This window comes from Heteronotia binoei, chromosome 2 (assembly GCF_032191835.1).
Source record: "Heteronotia binoei isolate CCM8104 ecotype False Entrance Well chromosome 2, APGP_CSIRO_Hbin_v1, whole genome shotgun sequence".
NCBI lineage: Eukaryota > Metazoa > Chordata > Lepidosauria > Squamata > Gekkonidae > Heteronotia > Heteronotia binoei.
Genome location: NC_083224.1, coordinates 173,271,922 through 173,293,093, shown reverse-complemented (window position 1 = coordinate 173,293,093; position 21,172 = coordinate 173,271,922). Strand labels below are relative to the sequence as shown.

Genomic DNA, 21,172 nt, shown 5'->3' with positions numbered 1-21,172 from the left:
GCAGTCCAAGCTCTGCTCACGACCTGAGTTCGATCCCGGTGGAAGCTGGGTTCAGGTAGCCAGCCCCAGATTGACTCAGCCTTCCATTCTTCCGAGGTCAGTAAAATGAGTCCCCAGCTTGCTGGGGGGAAAGTGTAGATGACTGGGGAAGGCAATGGCAAACCGCCACGTAAAAAGTCTGCCAAGAAAATGTCCTGATGTGGTGTCACCCCATGGGTCGATAACAACTCAGTGCTTGCACAGAGGACTACCTTTACTACCTTTTATGAGTCAGCTTATAAGGGCCATGGTATGAGAAAAAGCTTGGTTAAGCCTTCCCCCTGCATCACAGTCCCAACCTGTAACTGCTCCAGGATTCCACTATTTGCCTCCTGGGCCAAATATACGAGGGCCCCCATCAGTACTAGTATGTTTGGCTAAGCAGGGCAGATATCAGCACAGAGCTCTTTCAGGTCAGGAAAATGATGCAGAAGCTAAACTGCACAAACACACACATGAGTGCTACAGTACTGATCCAAACTGGACCTTCCATGTGCATGATTCCCCCCCCCCCAAAAAAAAAATATTCCTGGTGAGAGCTCTGTTGGCTGATCTCCCATGTCTTGTGGAGTTGTGGAATTCTCAGGTTGGGCGTGGAATCCAACACATTTCATGGTTTATCATGTAAAGTCACATTTGAAGTTGAATTGGAAAGCTCAAAGAAGTTTTGATGACAGCATCAGGTGTTCTCAAGGTGTTCACCCATCCCTACCTCCATTTCCTTTTTTCTTTGCACTAGTATTCCTGGTGTTATCCAGGCACTTATCCAATGCAGAACCTCTGCTTCAGGTTCATGTTTCCCCTTTCTTCTTGCTTCTCTTGCTCTTCTCCCATCTGTATCATCAGATAACGGCTGTCTCTCCTGTTTCCCTAGAGACAGTGCTGAGCTTTGTGGATGACATCATCTCTGGGGCCAAGTCACCCTGTGCAATGCCAGCCCAGGTGCCCGACAAGCTCTCCATGACCATCTCCTTGATCATCCGCTGCTTGGAGCCAGACACCACCTACATGTGAGTGGCAGCAGCTGATTCTGTGGCACTCACCTAACCAGTAGGAGGATGACTTCATTAGGACCAAACAGTGAGGGCAGTGCAATTGTGCACACTTTCAAATTGCACCGAATGTTCTTTTCAGCTATATATTCAAAGAGTATGTTTCTGAGCAGAGGCAAGTTGGTAAACCCTAGCTGAATTCAGACAGCCAATTCGAGCCAATGTAGGCACAGCCACCAGGCAGATGAGAAAGGCAAGGTCAGACAGGCACAGCTGCTGCCCGCCCCGCTCTTGCACTCGCCCCGTCCTCTGACGCCTCTGAGACATATTGAATAGCTACCACTGCCTCATTCCATCCGTCTTTCTGGGGAGTCTGAACGCGAGAGCACTCAAGCATGGTGGAGTGGCAGTGTGAACCCGCCAGTCTGCTCTAGGCAGTCACTGGTATTCTTTTAAAAAAATAACTTCGCAGAGCACATGTGCACACGGCTAATGAAAATGCAAGGGAAAAAAGAAACCCAAACTGCGCTAAGGGGATGGTGCGCAACAACCATGTGAATGTACCAAAGCGCCCCCCGTGAGATATATCGGTGCATCACATGGGAACGTCTGATCGGGATTTGGCCGCTCTATTTTGGGGCAGCACAGTTTGGGATGCCTCCGGTGCGTGCAAAGCTGCCTGTCTGTACCCAGCCCGTGTGTCTTTGTCGGCAGCCTCTGTTAAGATGGAACGGGGAAAAGTCCTTGCAAAATCCACCAGGTGGAGGCACTTGCAACTGGAGTTTGTACTGATGGGGTTGGGTGGGAAGTGGGATATTTTCTGCAGAAAATTTCCCAAAGTGGACGTTTCCTAGGAAATTTTCAATGCTGTATTTTTTTTCCCCATGGAAAACTTCCCATCCCACATATGTGAAGGTAACCTGTGTTTATTTATATCAGGGCTGCTGTGCTGCAATTAAATCATGTTAGGTGGATTAATTGTGAGATATGAAGCAGGGACAAACCCCAGTACTTGGACGCGGTCCAGGGTTTTGCGTGGTGCGTTTGCCATCTTTTGCTCGCATCACTTAAAATTTTGCAGAGATTATTTAAATATTTTAGTTATGTTTAAATAAACCATTTGAATGTTTAAGTAATGTCTGCGAGATGTTCCAAGTCACATATTCCTGGGAAGTGCAAATTTCAAGCGACTTCAGAATCAGGTATCCACTCAGTCCTGCCAGTTGTTGGCAATGACACTCCTCCAAACCCCAATCCATACAGCATTCATGATTTCACTGGGGAAAGATAAAGATCCCTTGAAACTACAAATGAGTAATGATGGTACATTCCCTATCTGATAAAACAGCATCCTTCTATCCAGGGCTTTTTTATTTATTTATTTTTATTTTAGTAAATTTCTATTCTGCCCATTCCCCGTAGGCCTCAGGGTGCAGTACAACATATAATAAAACAATAAAATACAATAAAAACATTTTAAAACAGACAACTCAACGGCACTCAGATTACCATGACATCACATATTGCCCAGCCTAGCCATCTCACATCATGATATCTCATAGGGATGGCAGTTTTTATTCCAATTTCTAGCACAGATGACGGTGCTGGCCGGAGAGGCCAACAGATCAAGAATAGACGCCCGCAGCCTCAGCTAAAAGCCTGGCGGAACAGCTCCGTTTTACAGGCCCTACGGAAGGCTAATAAGCCAGGTAGGGCCCGGATCTCAATAGGGAGCTGATTCCACCAGGTTGGGAATATAAAGCAGAAAAAAAGTCACACGGACAGGAGGTTTGCAAAAAAGTACAGGCTCCATGTAAAGAATACCTCTTCTCCAATGAATAATGTTCACAAATGTCCAATAAAGATACTCTCATCAATAAATATGAAAAATTCAATTTCTTTACTTATATCAAAAATTCATATTCCATTTGTAACAATTCCGGATTAGGTCTCTGTATGCACCGGTAACTCAATTTCTTCCAATACCATCAACTTACCAGCATAACCGGTCTAAACTTCCTGTTTCGCATTACTGCTTTCTCCAAGCTACAATTTCAAACCATTATATTGTTTAACTCTTCACATTCAATAATACTCCTTGTCATTACACCACCACGTTTGTTGCCACATACCCTGATGCAGCCAATCCTCCTGGAGCTTACAGGGCTCTTAGTACAGGGCCTACTGTAAGCTCCAGGAGGATTGGCTAGAAAAGGGGTGTGTGGCCTAATATGCAAAGGAGTTCCTGCTACAAAAAAATGCCCTGCTTCTGTCTCACTTCAGTTTTCAACATATAGGCATCTGACACATATAATGCAGTTTTTCTCCTTGGGAATGCAGTTTTGTGAGGAGGGAATGAAGCTATGGCAAAGAATGCTCAGTATCCAAACAGGACTATAACCCCCAGGATTCCCTGAGGAGAGCTGTGATAGTTAAACTAATGTAAAACCAGAGTTGTAAAGCAGGCATACCCTGGGTTCATGCATGTTGAAACACATGCACCTTTGCACATGTCTGATGTGTATGCACACATAACTAGTCAAAAAGCTTTATTTAGGGAACTCTATTCTAGACAGTAAATATGAGAGAGACAGGATCTTGCTATTTTAAATACCTAGGATGCTCCAGATGCATCCTGCACCCATGATGCCAAATATGGAGAGCAAATGTGCTCCTCCTTCAGATGTATGAGAGAGAAAAATAAGCAGAAGAAAGGCAGTTTCCCTAAGAAGTATTGGTCTACGCATCAAAGGGACAGAGGCAGAAGGGTAAACAGGAAGGAAACCCACATTTTGCTGTCTATCTGTCTGACTGTCTTGTGACCCCTCTCCGGAGGCTGAGGCTTAAGGGTATGTTCATACTACACCAAATAATGTGTTTTGCAACTAGATTTTTACTGTGTAAGAATAGCAAAAATCCAGCGGCAAAATGCATTATTTAGTGTAGTGTGAACATACCCGAAGAGTCAGCATCTGGTCCTTCTCTTCCAACACTATGATGCTACCTGCCATCTGTATTTTTATAAATATAATAAATATAATTTTAATTCTACAGAAAAATTTGCTACCTGATTAGTCCAAATCATCCATTGACTAAACTTGGGAGCGCCAATAAATTCTCCCCAACTCTGTAAGACTTGGAAGTTGTTGCAAAGCAATCAGCCAATCAGGGGAAGCCAAACTGTCTGGCTGAACTTTGCAACAGGAACCAAACTGGCTAGGAGATGCCCCCCATACATATCTCGAACAAAAGCCAAAGCTCATGGCTGAATATTGCAAAATGTGTTATATATTTATGAAAATATTCCGTAAAGTGCTATCAGTAAAATAAAATTTCTCCAAGACACATAACTACACTATACATTGACAGTCTAAATTCACTATATGCAAACTTGAAAAAACGAGCCCCAATGCAGTTCATATCACTATACACACTATCTATAGCTTAGAATAGTCCATATAAGAGCTCATTTAAATACATGAGGACGTAGCTCTATCTTCTTTTGCTCACATGGAGTTATATAGGACCCAGTCCAAATGTCCCAGTAGAAGAAAAGTGCAACGGCAGACCGTACTCCAAAGCCATTTCTCAATGGAGCTTTGTCAGGTACTTGCGTGGTATTGAGACAAATGATACAATCACAGGCTTACTTGGAATCATGTAAGAAATGCCGGCATCTGAAGAATGCTCAGCCAGACTTACCTCGTCATGCAAGAAACGCTGGAGTCTGCGTCAATACCACGTATGCACCTGACAAAGCTCCATTGAGAAACAGCTTTGGAGTACCAGTCTGCCGAGTTGCTAACTAGCACGGTTTCCTCTTGTGTATTGGTTCCCCATACATATCTGACATTATTCCCTCTTCTCTCACCAGGTTCACACTTTGGGGTGTAGACAACACAGGCAGACGTTCCCGCTCAAGTGACGTGACAGTGAAGACCCCTTGTCCAGTGGTGGATGATGTGAAGGCCCAAGGTAACCATGGTGGTATGAGCATTGGGCAAAAGAGGGTTTCATGTACATGACTAACTCAATCTCTCCTGCTTCTTATTACCTGAGGACACAAAACCAGACAGCAAAGCGCTAGAAATGAAGTAAATGGGGTGTGGTTTGAACTACATCTGGATTCTCAGATATCCAACAGTACATCCCTAGATCACCAGCTGACCATGAGGATGCCAGCAGAATTACCACCATATAAATAAATGAGGAAGATTTAAGAAAGGTCCCCATGTTGCAAAGAGTGAAGATTACTGCTGTAAAATATCCTTTGCCATGCATGCCCGCAAGTCATTTCACGTGTTCTGATTTTATTTTTAAATCCAGAAATTGCAGACAAGATCTACAACCTCTTCAACGGCTACACTAGCGGGAAGGAACAGCAAACTGCCTACAACACACTGCTGGACCTGGGCTCTCCGAGTCTCCACCGAGTCCTTTATCACTACAACCAGCACTATGAGAGCTTTGGGGAGTTCACCTGGCGATGTGAGGATGAACTTGGACCCAGGTAAGAGTCTCTTAGAGGGGATCCCTGAGCTGGCATCACAAAATTAGCTATTTCCCAGCAGGACCGTTTGAGCTGCAAGGCAGACCAGTTTAGTCCTGACTTCTGTTTTCCCCCCAAAATACCTTATAAAACAGATAATAGAAAAACCTAGAATATCAAACAGAATGGCGTAAAGCAAGTACTTCCAAGCCTGAAAAACAGACGAGCATGCGAAGCAGATTAGGGAAACAGATTGTGTTTCTAATCATTCTCAATGCGTAGCCATTTTGGCCCTGACTGTCAGAACTGGAAGAACTTCAAGCGAGGCCCAAGACTTTGTTGCAAAAGTATAGGCATTTATTGAGAACTATAGTGCTGAAGGTACAGGATAACACTGATAACGAAGCAAGCATTGGTTACATTTTATGCGGTTGTAGCAGCAACAATAAAACGATCTTTCACACTGTCAGAGACAACTGTCTGTTTCTCAGGGTCTGTTATCAGCTAGGGAGGATGGAGCCCTGCTGAGCTGTCCTAAGCGGCTGGCTTCAAAGGCCACCTGCAGATGTTGACCAGAGGCTATCTGCCACCCTTCAGTGATCACAGGCTGCTTGGAATGTATACTGTCTTAGTTAGTGGCCTGGCATGGAGCGTGCTGGGTTAGTATTTGTTTCCAACATGGAGTCAGTTAGGCTAACAGCATACAGGAAAGTTACAAGTTCTGACACTGACCTGGCTGGCACATCAGATCTTGGAAGTTAAGCAGGGTCAGTCCTAGATAGTACTTGGATGGGAGCAGGGCTTTTTTTTGTAGCAGGAACTCCTTTGCATATTAAGCTACATCCCCTTGATGTAGCCAATCTTCCAAGAGCTTACTGGGCTCTTCTTACAAGGCCTACTGTAAGCTCTTGGAGGATTGGTTACATCAGGGGGGGTGTAGCCTAATATACAAAGAAATGCCCAGGATGGGAAATGTCATGGGCGATGATGAAGGGAAGCAGCCAATCCCTCAGAAAAAACTGACAGTTGGCCACTGCCGCCCTCATTCCCTGCAGCTGAGTGGCCACAAGCACAGAGCCCCCCCCCCCCGACTGAACCCTGTGGATGACTCGTCTTCGAGAGAGGCTTCAGCAGGATTGGGCCACTGAGTGCCGAGAAGCGCAGTCAAGAGCTAGGCGCTCCCTCAGCCGAGAGTTCTAACAGGAGCCTGGCCGCTCATTTATTGGAAACAGCAGCAGCAAGCCATTTATCCCCCTGCTCTGGGCGGATCTCTCTGTGGAAGCAACGTGTCTAATCTTGTGATGTGCATCCACCCCGGCTGGCTTTGAAATCTGATCCTTTGGCTCCTGAACTCCTGGCTACGGACGACTTGGCTATTGGTTGTGTGTTTTGGATGTTGTTCTGTATTGGTTCCTATCCTGCTCTGCTCTGTTGGCTCTGACCTCGGACTGGCTTTAGACTCTGTGCTTTGGACTTACCCTGGAGGTGCTCCCTTTGCTCTTCAACTCATACCCTGTCTGGTACTGGGTCTCGTTCCCTGCCTGCACCCCAGGGCATGACAGGAGACTACCAAGGAAGCCCAGGGTTGGTACATAGAGGCAGGCAATGGCAAACCACCTATGACTGTCTCTTGTTTGAAAAATCCCAAGGGGTCATCATAAGTGGGCTGTGGTGCTCCCGCGCATTCCACCACTCCCACCACAACCACACAGTCACGTCTGTCCATTGCAGCAAAGTCAAAGTGGAGCCCAGTGGCAGCTTAAAGACTAATAGAATTTATTCCAGCATCAGCTCTTGTGAGTCACAGCTCACTTCTTCTGATGCAGGGAGTGTTCATCCGAAGAATAGCTTTTTTATAGTGAGTTACAAACAACAGAAAGTCTGGCGTGGGAAGACATTACCTGGAGCGGCCAGTTAAAAATGATCATTGATCAAAAAGAGTCCACTCCCTTAAGAGTTCTCATTTATTAGTTATTCGCAGGGGTCGTTTTGTAGAAAAATAGGCGGTGGAGCTCATCCAGAGATCGTTATGCAGCTGTACCTACTATTCAATGGACAAGGTGGGGAGGAGGAGGGGGGGCCATCAGAAAGATTCAGGAGCTCCTGCTGAATTCAAAGCCTGCTTATTATTATTGGAGTGGGAGGAGGGAAGGGGGAAGGCAGGCAGGAAGGAAAGGAGAGGCAGAAGGTGAAAAGGAAGGAAAGGAACAGCCTGTTTTCCTGTGTTGTCTTCCACCTTTGCTTTGATCCACCTGGCCATCTCTCTGACTTTTCTCCACTCCTCTTCCGTTGCCCCTTCCCACCCTCTCCAGAAAAGCCGGCCTCATCCTCTCTCAGCTCGGAGACCTCAGCACCTGGTGTCATGGCCTCTTGCAGGAGCCCAAGATCGGCCTCCACCGCACCTCTCTCAAATTCCTCGCCTGCCGCTACAGTGAGATCAAGCCGTACGGGTTCAGCTGGTCAGAGCTGAGTCGGGACCTCAGGAAGACGTGCGAGGAGCAGACCCTGAGTGTCCTCTACAACGACTATGGGGACAAGGACAACTGAGAGGGCTTGCAAAAGGAAGGAAGGAAGCCCCAGGGATTTCCTCAGAATTGGGGGAGGGAGTTTGTAGGTGTGGGTGGGGTGGGGTTTTGTACATGGATCTTTGGGGCCTCCTCTTCAAGATGGCTGAAGACGCCCAGGAAAGAAGAGGGTATCCTTTGTAATGGATAACCCAACGTGGCTATCAGCCTTCTACAGTTTGTGGGATCCGGGCGGGGGGAAGGTGCTATTTGTTAATGGGGGAGGGGGAGTGCACTCTCAATGTTGCCAAGGAGTTCTCTCGCTTTGTGCAGAGAGGCACAGGTGTATTTGCCTATGTGTGAGTGAGTGTGTGTGTATGTGTGCGTGAAGAAAATCCTCCTTTAGAACGGGATGGAAGAGTGGCAAGCTGCTCTCCCTCACATATCCAGGTAAAAATCAAAAGAGAAAAGAATACTTAACGCCAAGGAAAGAGGAAAATACTCATTTTTGGAATTGAGCAGTTCTGCGACAGGAAGAAGGAACAAAAGAGGCAGGTTCAAAAGGAATGCTAAAATAGTTTCTGTTAGCTAAATCTCTGAATTCGCACAGAGAATTCATACATTGTTACAGTGTCAGCTTTTGCCTGGCGCTGCCGTCTCCATATGCCACTGCAGAGAGAATTTATAGGAGGACATTGGGACGAGCCCTGCTTCGTCCATCCTGTATGGCCTGCATCTCAAAATTACCTCCTTGAGATGCCCCAGGATCTGCTGCAACAGTGCAGGGGCTCACAGAGTGGCAGGATCCACAATACGGCCTAGGAACCCGCCTGGTTTCAAAGACCACGGCGTGGTGAATGGACACAACCAGGCCCATTGGCCTCCACACCTAACAAAAGTGAATTCTGCTACCTGCACATGCCAGTAGAATAAATCATACAAGTCTTAGTTTGACAGTTTGCTCAAAACTAAGCGCTCAAAAAAAGCCCTGGTTACACCCGTCCCAGACAATTGACAGCAGAAGTATTAGCAGAATGTAACTCTGATGATGATGATGATGAAATGCGCCATTTCCAGGTGCATTTTGTTTTGTGCTGGTCCTCTCTTGGCATTCTCATGTCCATTTCATTTGAGTTCAGCTGCATTTTGCTTTCTGCCATTCCCAGCTTAAATTACTCCTCGCCCAAAGTCCACATCCTTTAAGCTCCCCTTCTGCTTGTAGAAAATTGCTGTTCTACCCTAATACCTTCAATGAATGCATTGGGTAACTATTATATTAGCAAAATGCCTGTCATTTATGTTGTGAACTTAACCCTAAAGAACATTTCTACCCATATGGATATGGAGTGCAATCCTGAAATCTCTGTACCATTTATGCCAAAGGCCAAACAGAACATTCAGTAGGCCATCTGACAACAATGCTGATTCTGTGAACTTAGCAGATCATGAGAGGGACGCCAGGGTGGGTTGCATCAGTACTTAATTTTTGTGGTCCTTTCTCACACACCCAAAGAAATGCCAATCACCACTTTGTGTCAGGAATCAATATTTTCTCCAGGCCAGTTTTGTCAGAGATCCTGGAGGTTTCTGCCATCTTCTGGGCATGGAACAGGGGTCACTGGGGGGGAGGTGGAGAGGTATTTGTGATTTTCCTGCATTGTGTAGGAGGCTGGATTAAATGAGCCTGGAGGTACCTTCCATCACAAATGGTCAAGATTCTATAAAAAATGTTAGCATCTCCTAACAGTATTGGATTTACAGATTTGGAGTTTGCTGCAATGGTGTGAGCTCACCATTCAGGAGTGGGTGGAGCAGAGGAACGAGCATCTTGCTTGAGTGAGCCTCCCGAGAGAAAGAAAACAGGCAACAGTCCCTTACCTTTTCAGAAGGTGTACGAGACAATAACGGTACGACATCTATACAGACATTACGTCACAACTGATCAGCGTGGTGAATTCAGGGCTGAGAAGCAGGTGGGCCTGCACAACCGCAGCCCCTGTGCAACCATGGAAATGTAAAGTGGCTGAGCATGGAGAGATTGGGAAATCTGAGACTTGGCTTTCAGGGCGATCACCAAGGTCCACACTACAGAGCTTACAGTGTCTGTATCAAAGAATGTGGGTTTTTTTTTCTCCTACAGGTTGCCAGATTTCAGGATTTAACCCCAAATTCCAGGGTTTTAATCTCTGGTTTTCCAGTTGAAAGGCCAAGATGAAAGGGACAGGCTGTTATCAGCTCCACTCCCATGCCCAGCAAGCTTCACCCCCCCCCCAGGGTAGGAGACACAGCCAGGTGCCTCCTTCGGTCTATCTTCCCGTAAGTGTCTTCATCAGAAGGTTCTGCCCCCACCCCCTTACAGTCTCTACCACTTCTAGGCACCATTCTTGTAGTTCATTTGCGAATATATCAGTTCAGTTTTATTGAGCAGCAGATCTCCCTCCCCATCGCACTAGCAATGGAACAATAATTATTTCTCCTGTGGTGTCTTGCCCCTTTGACTCATCGACAAGAAGAATTTGACTGCACGAGTCAGAGCTCTCATAGGGTACCGGACCCTCATAGCCCCTTTCATGTATTGTGTTGCTCATGGTCTCTTGAGAGGGAAAGTTTTGTCTCTTCTCCCATTTTCTGATTCGTGAAAGCAGAACTTGTTTGACTCTCTTTGTGCTCTCTCTCCCCATTCAGCTACATCTCTGTTTTTACTGATGTGTAGAGATGTAAAGAGGGTCAAAGCTCCTTTCATCAGACACAAGGATTGGTATCTGATGAAAGCAGCTTTGATTCTCATAAGCTTATCCCCTGCAAATCTTGCTGGTCTTTAAGGTGCTACCGGACATTGCAGGCCAACTAGAGATGAAGCTAGAGAGGGATGTTGCTAGAAACCTCTGCTCATGCCCCCCCCCCGCCAGAGTTTTGTGTTGGGGGGGGGGGTGTTACTAGAAGTTTTGTGACAAATTGAAATGCGTGCAATGCTTACATTCTTATCCAACTGAAACTCGTGTTATCGATTTTACAATGCAGTATGAAGCATTTATAATTTGCCATTCATAATTTAGTTGGTATATTTTATTAGATTATTATTATTATTGCTCGCATTTATGGAAGTTAAAAGGGTGAAATGTTTTAAAGTAGAAATGCAAAATTGCAAGTATAATCAGGACTTTTAGAGAGTGCAACAAACTGTCGCAGACAATACTACCATAGCATGTATTTCCTAAATTTGTTTTCATCTGAGAGGTAGGAAAAACTTAATGTTAAATTGAAAAAAAAACCACACTTTGAAACAAAGTGTATAATAGGGGCAGAACTAGTCTCATACAATCCCAATAAGACTCACTACATATTTGAATATCAAGTTAAACTTTATAAATCTGAATTCTTTAATAATATATTGTCAAACACATAGCAGAATTCTTATGTTAGCTGCAAACATATCCATGGAAATATTCTGCATATGTCTGTAGCTTACATATAATCATCATGCAACACATTCTGAGTGTGCAAAAACTTTGTCCCAAAAAGGCATTTTACCTATAGCAAATTTTCTGTTTCCTCTTCACCAGCGTTCTCCAGGTTTCCCAGTATTTCCAATAGAAAAATTCTTTTCAAAGTCCTTGGGAAGAAAGGAGGGGTAGTTTTATCTTCCAGTTTTTCGACAGTTTTGCTGCCCTTCATATTTTCAATGGGAATTTATCATTAGCTAATGGTGTTTATGGGGAGGGAAGGCAGGAGCACGATCTCATCACATCTTGGAAGCTAAGCAGGGTTGATACTTGGAAGGGTGACCCCCAAGGAGGACTCTGCAGAGGTCAAGTCCAACTCTTTGCGACCCCAAGGACCAAGTCATGCCAGGCCCTCCTGTCTTCCACCATCCTCTGAAGTCTGCTCAAATTCATGTTAGTTGTATCAGTAACGCTATCCAGCCATCTCATCTTCTGCTGTCCCCTTCTTCTTTTGCCTTCTGTCTTTCCCAGCATCAGGGTCTCCTCCAGTGAGTGCTCCCTTCTCATTTGGTGGCCAAAGTATTTGAGCTTCAGCTTCAACATCTGACCTTCCAGGGAACAGTCAGGGTTGATTTCCCTTAAGACTGACTGATTTGATCTTCTTGCAGTCCAAGGGACTCTCAAGATTCTTCTCCAGCACCACAGCTCGAAAGCATCTATTCTTCTGCACTCGGCCTTCCTTATGGTCCAACTCTCACAACCATACATTACCACTGGGAATACCATCACTTTGACCATACAGACTTTTGTTGGTATACCTACTGCCTAGGTTTGCCATAGGAGCAATGACAAACCACCTCTGCTTCTCACTCACCCTATGGGGTCAACTTGACAGTACTTTATACGCCCACAATGGTATTGATTGTACTACATAACTTTTATTTTATTTTGTTTTATCAAATTTATATCCCGCCCTCCCCTGACGGGCTCAGGGCAGCTAACAACAACAAATTAAACCACATAAACTTTAAAAGCAAAATACACAATAAAATCATTCATACCATTCACAGTCCTAAAACCAAGATGTGCATTTCTAATTTCTCTGATCTTGCTTCAGTTATAATAATCCAGTGGGATTATCAGTGCCGTGGAGTAATAGCTACTTCCCTTCAGTCATTAAAAGCAAGTTAATATAGTTCGGTCTTACAAGCCCTGCTGAACTGTGGCAGGTCCCACAGGGCCCTGATGTTTTCGAGGAGGGCGTTCCACAAAGCGGGGACTATTACTGAGAACTCTCTGGCTCTGGTGCTGGAGAGTCGAGCCTCTTTTTTCGGTCCAGGGATCTTAAGGAGGTTTTGAGACCCCAGACGGAGTGCTCTCTGGGGCACATGTGGGGAGAGCCAATCCCGAAGGTAAGCAGATCCCAGGCCAACATGTTTCCTATAATACATTTTGAGTGAGTAAAAAGGTAGTAGTACCTAATGCCACAGATGCCAGTTCAGATTTCAGCCATTTCATTCAGGTAGATTGTGAAAAGGAACTATATTTCTCAAAGCTGGTTCTCAAGTTTATGTCTTTAAAATCGTTCACTCATTCCAAAAAATGAAAACTTTCCCAAGATGATTTTTTCCAGCACTTCCCAGTTTTTCCATCAGAAAAAAGTCATCGCAAAACACCATATCCCTCCCCCCTTCTCAGAAAATATCCCCCCCCCCCTCGGCCTCTACCTATCTACTGATTTCAACAAACTTTTTAGATCTTTAAAACTCTTCTTGCCAGGGAAAGGCTGAGTTCAGCTCAGTTTTGGCTCATCCTGGCTTCTGATTGGCTGGTGATGAAATGAGAACTGGCAGGAGGCCAGAACTCCAACTGCGCAAGACATCTGAGCCACTGAAGCCGCTTCTCCCTTGTCAGCCGGTAAGCTAAGCTTTTGATCTGGTATGAATGGGAGAGGAATTCAATTATATGGAGACCTTGTGACAAAACACTGGATTCTTTTTTTTTCCAGCAACAGAATCCATTGATTCTCTTTTAAAATGGTTTTGGGCACAGAAGGCAGTTTCCTAGAGATGTGTGTGCTGCCAATGCATTGCCACAGAAAACACGTTAAGAAGAAGGACCCAACACCACAGCTGCCAGTTCAGATTTCAGCCATCGGATTCAGTCAAATTGTGAGAAGGCATTGTATTTCACGAACATTAATTACAGGAACCGCATCTCCCCAACCCCACCCTGTATGTGGAGAAGCGGCTTGGACAAAAACACTTTGAGTGGGAAAAGCAGGAAGAGAGGAAAACATCCTCTCTTCCTGGGCAGCCCTCTGTTTCTATGGCTTTGCATTTTACAAAAAGCGTTAGGAGATGGATTTGTTGTGTGGCGTGATGACTAATTTGGGATCAGTGAACTTAGAGAGAAAAGGGCACCTGAAAGGAATAATGGCGTGTGCCGAGCTTCTGCTGAGCTCTTCATACTTTTGCTGTAACTGTAAGGGAAGCCCTGCTAGATGGGATCAAATGATTCTTCCAAGCCAGCATTCTCTTTCCTGCAGTGGCTTCTAGAAAAGCTTCCAGATGCTTCTAGAAAAACCTGCAAATAGCATATAAAGGCAAGGGCCTTTTACATTGTCTATCCACCCCCCCCCAAGCAACTGGTACACAATGATGTTTGTGGGCCAGTTTGGTGTAGTGGTTAAGTGCACAGACTCTTATCTGGGAGAACCGGGTTTGATTCCCCACTCCTCCACTTGCAGCTGCTGGAATGGCCTTGGGTCAGCCATCGCTCTCGCAGCAGTTGTCCTTGAAAGGGCAGCTTCTGGAAGAGCTCTCTCAGCCCCACTCACCTCACAGGGTGTCTGTTGGGGGTGGGGAGGTAAAGGAGATTGTGACCACTCTGAGACTCTTGAGATTCAAACTATAGGGCGGGATATAAATGCAATATCTTCTTCTTCTTCTGTTCCATTTGGCTACCTGTGACCACTCTGAGACTCTTGAGATTCAAAGTATAGGGCGGGATATAAATGCAATATCTTCTTCTGATCCATTTGGCTACCTGGGCTAATTTCCGCTGTGTCTCACCAAGGTCAGGAGTTGGAAAAATGGCAAAATCTGTGTCCCATGTGAATTAAGGCTTTTTCCATAAGTCATCTCAACAATGCTTGTGTATGAGTGCTCATGGTCTTCTGTGTGTGCACCTGATACTGGAAAAAGTCAGCACAGAGCAATGTGTGCAACAAACAGGGCTCGAAAGCCCAAAAAGGTGAAGGTGGCATGTAGATGCTTGAGCCAAAAAGGCAGAGGCCTTTTATGTTGTTGTCATATTCATTCCATGGCCCAAGGAGAGAAACTTCCCAGAAGTTTCTGAATTTTTTTTTTTTGCTCAGTTAAAGATATTATTACTTCTGTGAGTTTGAATCAATTACAGTGTTTATGCTTATCCTAATGAATTAAACAATGGTTCTGGAAGGAAACAATTATTTGTGATTAGGTAATACAAGTACTTCTCACAACAGGTGCTGTATTAAAAGAGGCATCCCTTTCTTTGGAAGAGAAAAGAAATGCCTCTTGTAAGATAGTGGTTGATGTGGATTTTATATGAGCATGTGGTAAAAATAATTGATAATTTTTTTTTAAACTCTACTGTTTGCTCAGAGTACCTTCGTTTTCACTCTAAAGCAGAGGTGTCAAACATACAGCCCAGGAGCTGAATCAGGCCCCCAGAGGTCTCCTATCAGGCCTGTGAGCAAGTCTGCTCCCTTTTCCTTCTCTCTTGCTTCCTTCTGCATCACAGCGTGCTTTGCCAGGCTTGCTCAATCACACAGGAGCTACAGAGCAAAGCCTCTATTTTCTCCATCAGCTAAGGCTCCTCCCTTGGGGAGGAAGGGGGGAGAGCAATCCAGGGCTGCTATCTCAATCACATGGCAGAGCTACTGCGCCAAGCCTCTCTTCCCTCTATTGGCTGAGGCTCCTTCCCCTCCTTGTACCCTGGGGAGGGAGGGAGAGAATCGGAGTCTCCTTTGCCCAGTTCCCTCGATCACATGGGATACAAAGCACCTTTAAGGCCAACAATGTTTTATTCAAGGTATGAGCTTTGCTACAGATAGGGAGAAAGATAGTGTGTGTGTTTTGTTGTCTCATTATGCCAGGGTTCTTCTAGGTACAACTGGATTTGCCTCTCTCTTTTCACTGTATTCATGCATTCATGATCCAGTCTTTCTCAGTAGGAAAGCAATGTGAACTATTTAGATAAGGATAACAACAAACCACTGAGGTGGATTAGGCTGAGAGTATGTATCCAGACCAAGTTCACCCAGCACATTTCCTTTGTAGAGTGCTAATCTTTTAAGCACATTTTATTTGTATTTTTTTTAAAAAAAAAACATTTATGAAGAAGACGACATTGGATTTATATTCCGCCCTCCACTCTGAGCAGCTCACAATCTCCTTTATCCTCTTCCCACACCAGACACCCTGTGAGTTGGGTGGGGCTGAGAGGGCTCTCACAGCAGTTGCCCTTTCAAGGACAACCTCTGCCAGAGTTATGGCTTTCTCTTTTGTAGTTCACTGCCTGAATCCCTGTCCCTAAATTGGCAAGGCTATTCTCCCAAGTGGAGTGATCAATGTACATCCCCCCACAACTTCATTTGTATCAAATTCCTGGTTGTAGAGGTTTGGAAATCTAATCCCACCTACCCTCTCAATGTAGAATTCAAAGATACAAAGATCCTTCTTTGAGCTGGTGGAATATTTCCAATGTGGTTGTTTTTCTTGTTGTTACTAACTGCGGGTCCCATTTGCCAGATTTTTCAAGCTCGATTATCTTATTGAGCAGAAGCTGAACTTTTATAACGTTCTTGGTCCAAAAGCAGGCCCTACATCCTGTGTCTGTTGCCACTCAAAAGTATTCCAGCCTGGCTTATGTTTTATAAGCCTTCTGAAACCTTCTTGGAACCTCAAAACAAGAAGCGGTCACACTCCTCTATATTTTTAGTCCTCTTTTGGTGAGTTCACACTGGATTGTATAGCTCATTTTCAAATGCCGTGGTTTCTTAGACTGCAAATTGCTGAAAAGAGGCCTGGCCTTCCTTCCTAAAAGCAACACTCAGCCATTATCATGGAACTGAGGGTCCACAGTCATCACCAAGAAAGCGACTTTCTTTCCTTGGAACATCTTGAATCTTCAGTGCTATGGGTTCTTGAGTTTCCAGCCACAAACTGCCCCTCAAACACATGGATGCACACACTACAGCTTCTTTACACTCTCTCCCAACCCCATTCCTCCCTCTCACAGACCAGCTCCATCATTTATTCGTCCTGTCCTCTGACTACAGCCACTGAGCTTTCTCTGCACATGTCTAGGAAAGCAGTTCAGAGCCAAGCATCATTCTTAAGCCTTTCTTAGAGTGACAGCCATGAGTTCCACCATCTTAGTTATGAGGCCTGTCATACGGGATTTCTTTGCACAAGCATGGGCTGTGCCAATGAGCATGTTCAACACAGCTCAGAAAGGTGGCATTCGCCCAAAAAGATTTGTTGGAATGAGAATGTCCAACACTGATTTTTTGCACTGAATTTTTGTAACAAATGAGTCTTAGGTTATTATCCCTTAAAAGTTCAATCAATCTTTATTGCATTAGCAACAAAATGCCATGGCAACCGACAACCACGTCTTAGAAGTTTACATTGGCTGTATTGTAAAACAAAGTAATGTTGGGCATAGGTCTTTTTTTTGGGGGGGGGGGGTGTATTTGTCCATTATCTGACTTCTCTTACATTGCAATTGTGTGTGTGTGGGGCGGGGGGGGGGGGACAATGGGCCAAACTAGATGTGTTTGTTTTTAAAGACCTGACTAGGGTTTCCCACAGCCACATAGCAGCTGTGGGGAATAAGGTTGCCAAGTCCAATTCAAGAAATATCTGCGGACTTTGGGGGTGGAGCCAGAAGAAAGGTTGTGACAAGAATAATTGAACTTCAAAGGGAGTTCTGGCCATCACATTTAAAGGGACCACACACCTTTTAAATGTTTTCCCTCCATTGGAAATAATGAATACTCATAGACCAATTCTTCATTATATCCCATGGGAATTGGTCTCCATAGGGAATAATGGAGTGCCCAGAAGACATCCCCCCCCCTTTCTGATGACCCTGAAGCGGGGGGGGGGGTGGCCTCCAAACTGGGGGGATCCCCTGCCCCCACCTGGGTATTAGCAACCCTAGTGGGGAATAGCTTTTCAAAGTAAAGGACTGCCTATTTGGGCTGGGACTGCCACTGTGGAGGGAGGCTCCTGCCTTCCTCACCAGCTGTGAGCCGGGGAGGGGGTTGAGTTATTTTCCCATTTTTGCTGCTCCACATGCACATAATATTCCACACTGAGGTATTTTTTTTAATAACCCCCTCCTTTTTTTGAGGAGGAACACAGTTCTGGCTGGCTTGGCATTAGGGGGTGTGGCCTAATATGCAAATGAGTTCATGCTGGGCTTTTTCTACCCAAAAAGCCCTGACCTCTCACCCACCAAAAAACCCCCTATTCCTTACAGCTGGTGTATGGCTGTGGGGAACCCAAGTTGGGGTCCAAGAAATCCTGACTGGAACATGTCTAGTTTGGCCCTGTGAAGAACTTCTTTCTTGTTTTTTTTCCTTGAAGATGCTGTAGTGTTAAATGAGCATGGTTACTTTTTACACATTTGTGAGTTTATTTACTACAGTGCTGTTGATGGTTGGGCCGATATATATTGCTTTCCTCAGCTGGCTTAATTACTCTTTGTTCCTAACTGTACTCGTAAAATTAAAATGCAGCGTTTTGGCTACTGCAGAGAGACGATGGGCAGGACTGGCGGCGAAGATGGAGGGGGGAACAGTATTCTTTATTCTTTTTTAAAAGGTTTCAAAGTAATTGTAACACTCTGTAAAATCCAGATGACCATTTAACAGAATATTAAATGGCACTGTTAGTAATTTGCGAGGCTGGGAAATTGCAGTGTTTGTTTATATTTTCAGACCAACTGACGTCATCTTTCCCCCTCTTCTTAGGGACATACAAAATGCTTCGGGTGTAGCTCGCTTGGCTTGCGAACTCCAGTTCCTCATCTCACAAGATTGTTAAGCAAATCCTTCACTGCCCCCCTCCCCCCCCCCCTTTAAGAAGCCAGCGTTCTCATTCTGCATATTGCCACCTCAGGTCAGCCACTCCGTGCACTTCTCCATACCTGGTCCACTAAGAGCCACAGTGAGCCCCCAAACAAGGATTTGCTCTGGGGTGACCACACCCAGATGCAACCAAAATATTTTAGGATAATGAAATGCAATTATTGTCCAGATTCATGGGCCCCTAGAGTAGCCAGGGCCCCTGTAGTCCTTAGACCCCTGCTTTTTGGCAGCTGTATATAGCTCTAGAGGCATGGGAAACCACATAGAAAATATATGCTCTGTCTGCAATTCCCCAGCCTGGTCCAACATCCAGGGTTGCCACATATTTAGCCCCCTTTTTAAAAGCCTGTATTCTGCTGCTCAGCTATAGTAAAGGCGCAGAACCAGGGGAGGAGCTCAACTCATGACTCCCAGTCCTTATTAAATGTAGCCCCCTTTTAAGAGCCAAGATCACACTTGATGTGTGGCAAGAAGAGGAAGCACTCTTTGTGTCAAACGGCTAACCAGTAGGATTTCAGATCCCTCCCCCCAAGAGTGACAGGTGCATAGCCCTGGATGTTCACATAGGGCCCTAGTTCCCCATAATGAAGAAATGCCTTCATCTATCAAACCAAGCAACTCATTTGCAGCTAACTTAAGATTAAACCCAAAACACACTGGGATTTACTACGAAGTATGCGCAGGACTGCAGCCAAAAGTTGTGTGTGGAGGCAGAGTAATTTCATCCAAAAAGTAGGGGAACAGTCCCACTAATCTATAAGCCCCATTCTATTTTGCCCTGCTAGGGGTCTGAGCATTCAGTGGCAATCTCAAGTCTCTTCTTGGCAACCTGGCTGCTCTTGGGAGGCCACCCAACTCTCCTATGGTTTTCCTCTCTTCTCTGTAGGCCCTGAGTACCAGTTTGGTGTAGTGGTAAAGTGTGTGGACTCTCATCTGGGAGAACTGGGTTTGATTCCCCACTCCTCCACTTGCAGCCATAGCTCTCATAGGAGTTGTCCTTGAAAGGGCAGCTGCTGTAAGAGTTCTCTCAACCCCACCCACCTCACAGGGTGTCTGGTGTGTATGTGTGTGGAGGGGAAGGTAGAGGAGATTGTGACCACTCTGATCACACACACTAAATAATGCACTTTCAATCCATTTTCAATACACTTTTCAACTGGATTTTACTGTATGAATTGGCAAAATCCAGTTGGAAAGTGCATTGAAGGTGGGTTGAAAGTGCATTAATTAGTGTGTGTGATTGCAGCCTGAGATTCAGAGTATAGGGTGGAATATAAATACAATATCTTTCTTCTTCTACTGCTACCAGATGGTCAATTTTAGGAACTGCTTGCCTGGATGGCTGACACTCTGGGCTCCCTTCACCCAACTAGTTGCTTCCAAGCCCAATCTAGTAAGTTTAAAACTTCAGCTAACATCTCCTGCTACCTCAGGGATGATACGCCACACTTGCAGACTCCCGTGGGAATAGCAGAGTACTGAACCAATGCTCCCCCCACAGCTTTTCTGGATAATGTGTTTGAGCTGTGGAGGTGTATGTGGTACAGAAAATGAGTACTCGTATTTATAATAGAAGTAATGTATTAAAAAGAAAAAGTGCACACACATAGTTTGCACAGCAGTGGATTGAGCAAAGAATACAAAGAAAAGGTGTATGTAAATACACCCTACTGGTGTTTATCTAATGACTGCTCTCCAAGATGGAGTCTTGTGCGACATGATGGATTTTTCCAAAAGTGACCACCATCTCTCATGTCAGGAGAACTAATCTCTTGTCTGGTCAAGTCCCTTGTGGGTTGAGTCTTCTTTCCTGTTGGCCCCAGTAAGATACACTCTAGCCTTCCTAATCCCAATTCTCTGACATGTTCTATGTGCTAAATTTCAACCAAGGTGTGATCTAGCCATTTTATTTGTCTAGCTGCAGGAGCCAGTTGCTTTTGTAAAGTTTCAATGGTCTTTGGCAGGGTGATTCTTAAGGTACGTGATGCTCTGAAAGCACCTAACTTCCCCCCCCCCCTCCTACTTGGCTCCTGCCAACAGTCAAAATCTTTTAAAAACCAATGTAGGAACTTTCAAGCCTTTAACCAAGAGCCCCAAGTGAAAGCCATGCACCCCATATATAGATAACACATTCAAAATGTAAAGACCTGCATTACAGAGGCAGAGCCATGGTTACTTGATCAGGCTTGTTGCTATACCACCCCACTCGACACATGTATTCCATTCGTTTTGTATAACAGTCCTTTTCACCATACCACCCGTTAATATAGCTAGCACAGGTCCATCAAGACAACATAGATTTAAGAACATAAGAGAAGCCATGTTGGATCAGGCCAGTGGCCCATCCAATCCAACGCAGTGGCCAAAATACCCAGGTGCCATCAGGAGGTCCATCGGTGAGGCCAGGACACTAGAAGTCCTCCCACTGTTGCCCCTCCCAAGCACCAAGAATACAGAGCGTCACTTGCCCCAGTCAGAGAGTTCCAACAGTACATTACATTGCATTTACATTAGCTATGAACAAGGGGTAACTCATTCAGGCTAATAAGCAATCAGAAGAT

The 21,172-nt window shown here is 45.1% G+C and overlaps 1 protein-coding gene across 1 annotated transcript in view; it reads left to right on the top strand.

Annotated features, from left to right (window-relative positions):
- ASTN1 (astrotactin 1) overlaps positions 1-8,185 on the top strand; it is a 287,830-nt gene extending 279,645 nt beyond the window's left edge. Inside the window, 4 exon segments of the mRNA XM_060233049.1 lie at positions 914-1,049; positions 4,906-5,006; positions 5,358-5,541; positions 7,833-8,185. Coding sequence (XP_060089032.1) covers positions 914-1,049; positions 4,906-5,006; positions 5,358-5,541; positions 7,833-8,067 — 656 coding nt within the window. The 3' untranslated portion in view covers positions 8,068-8,185.
- Positions 8,186-21,172: the final 12,987 nt, after the last annotated feature.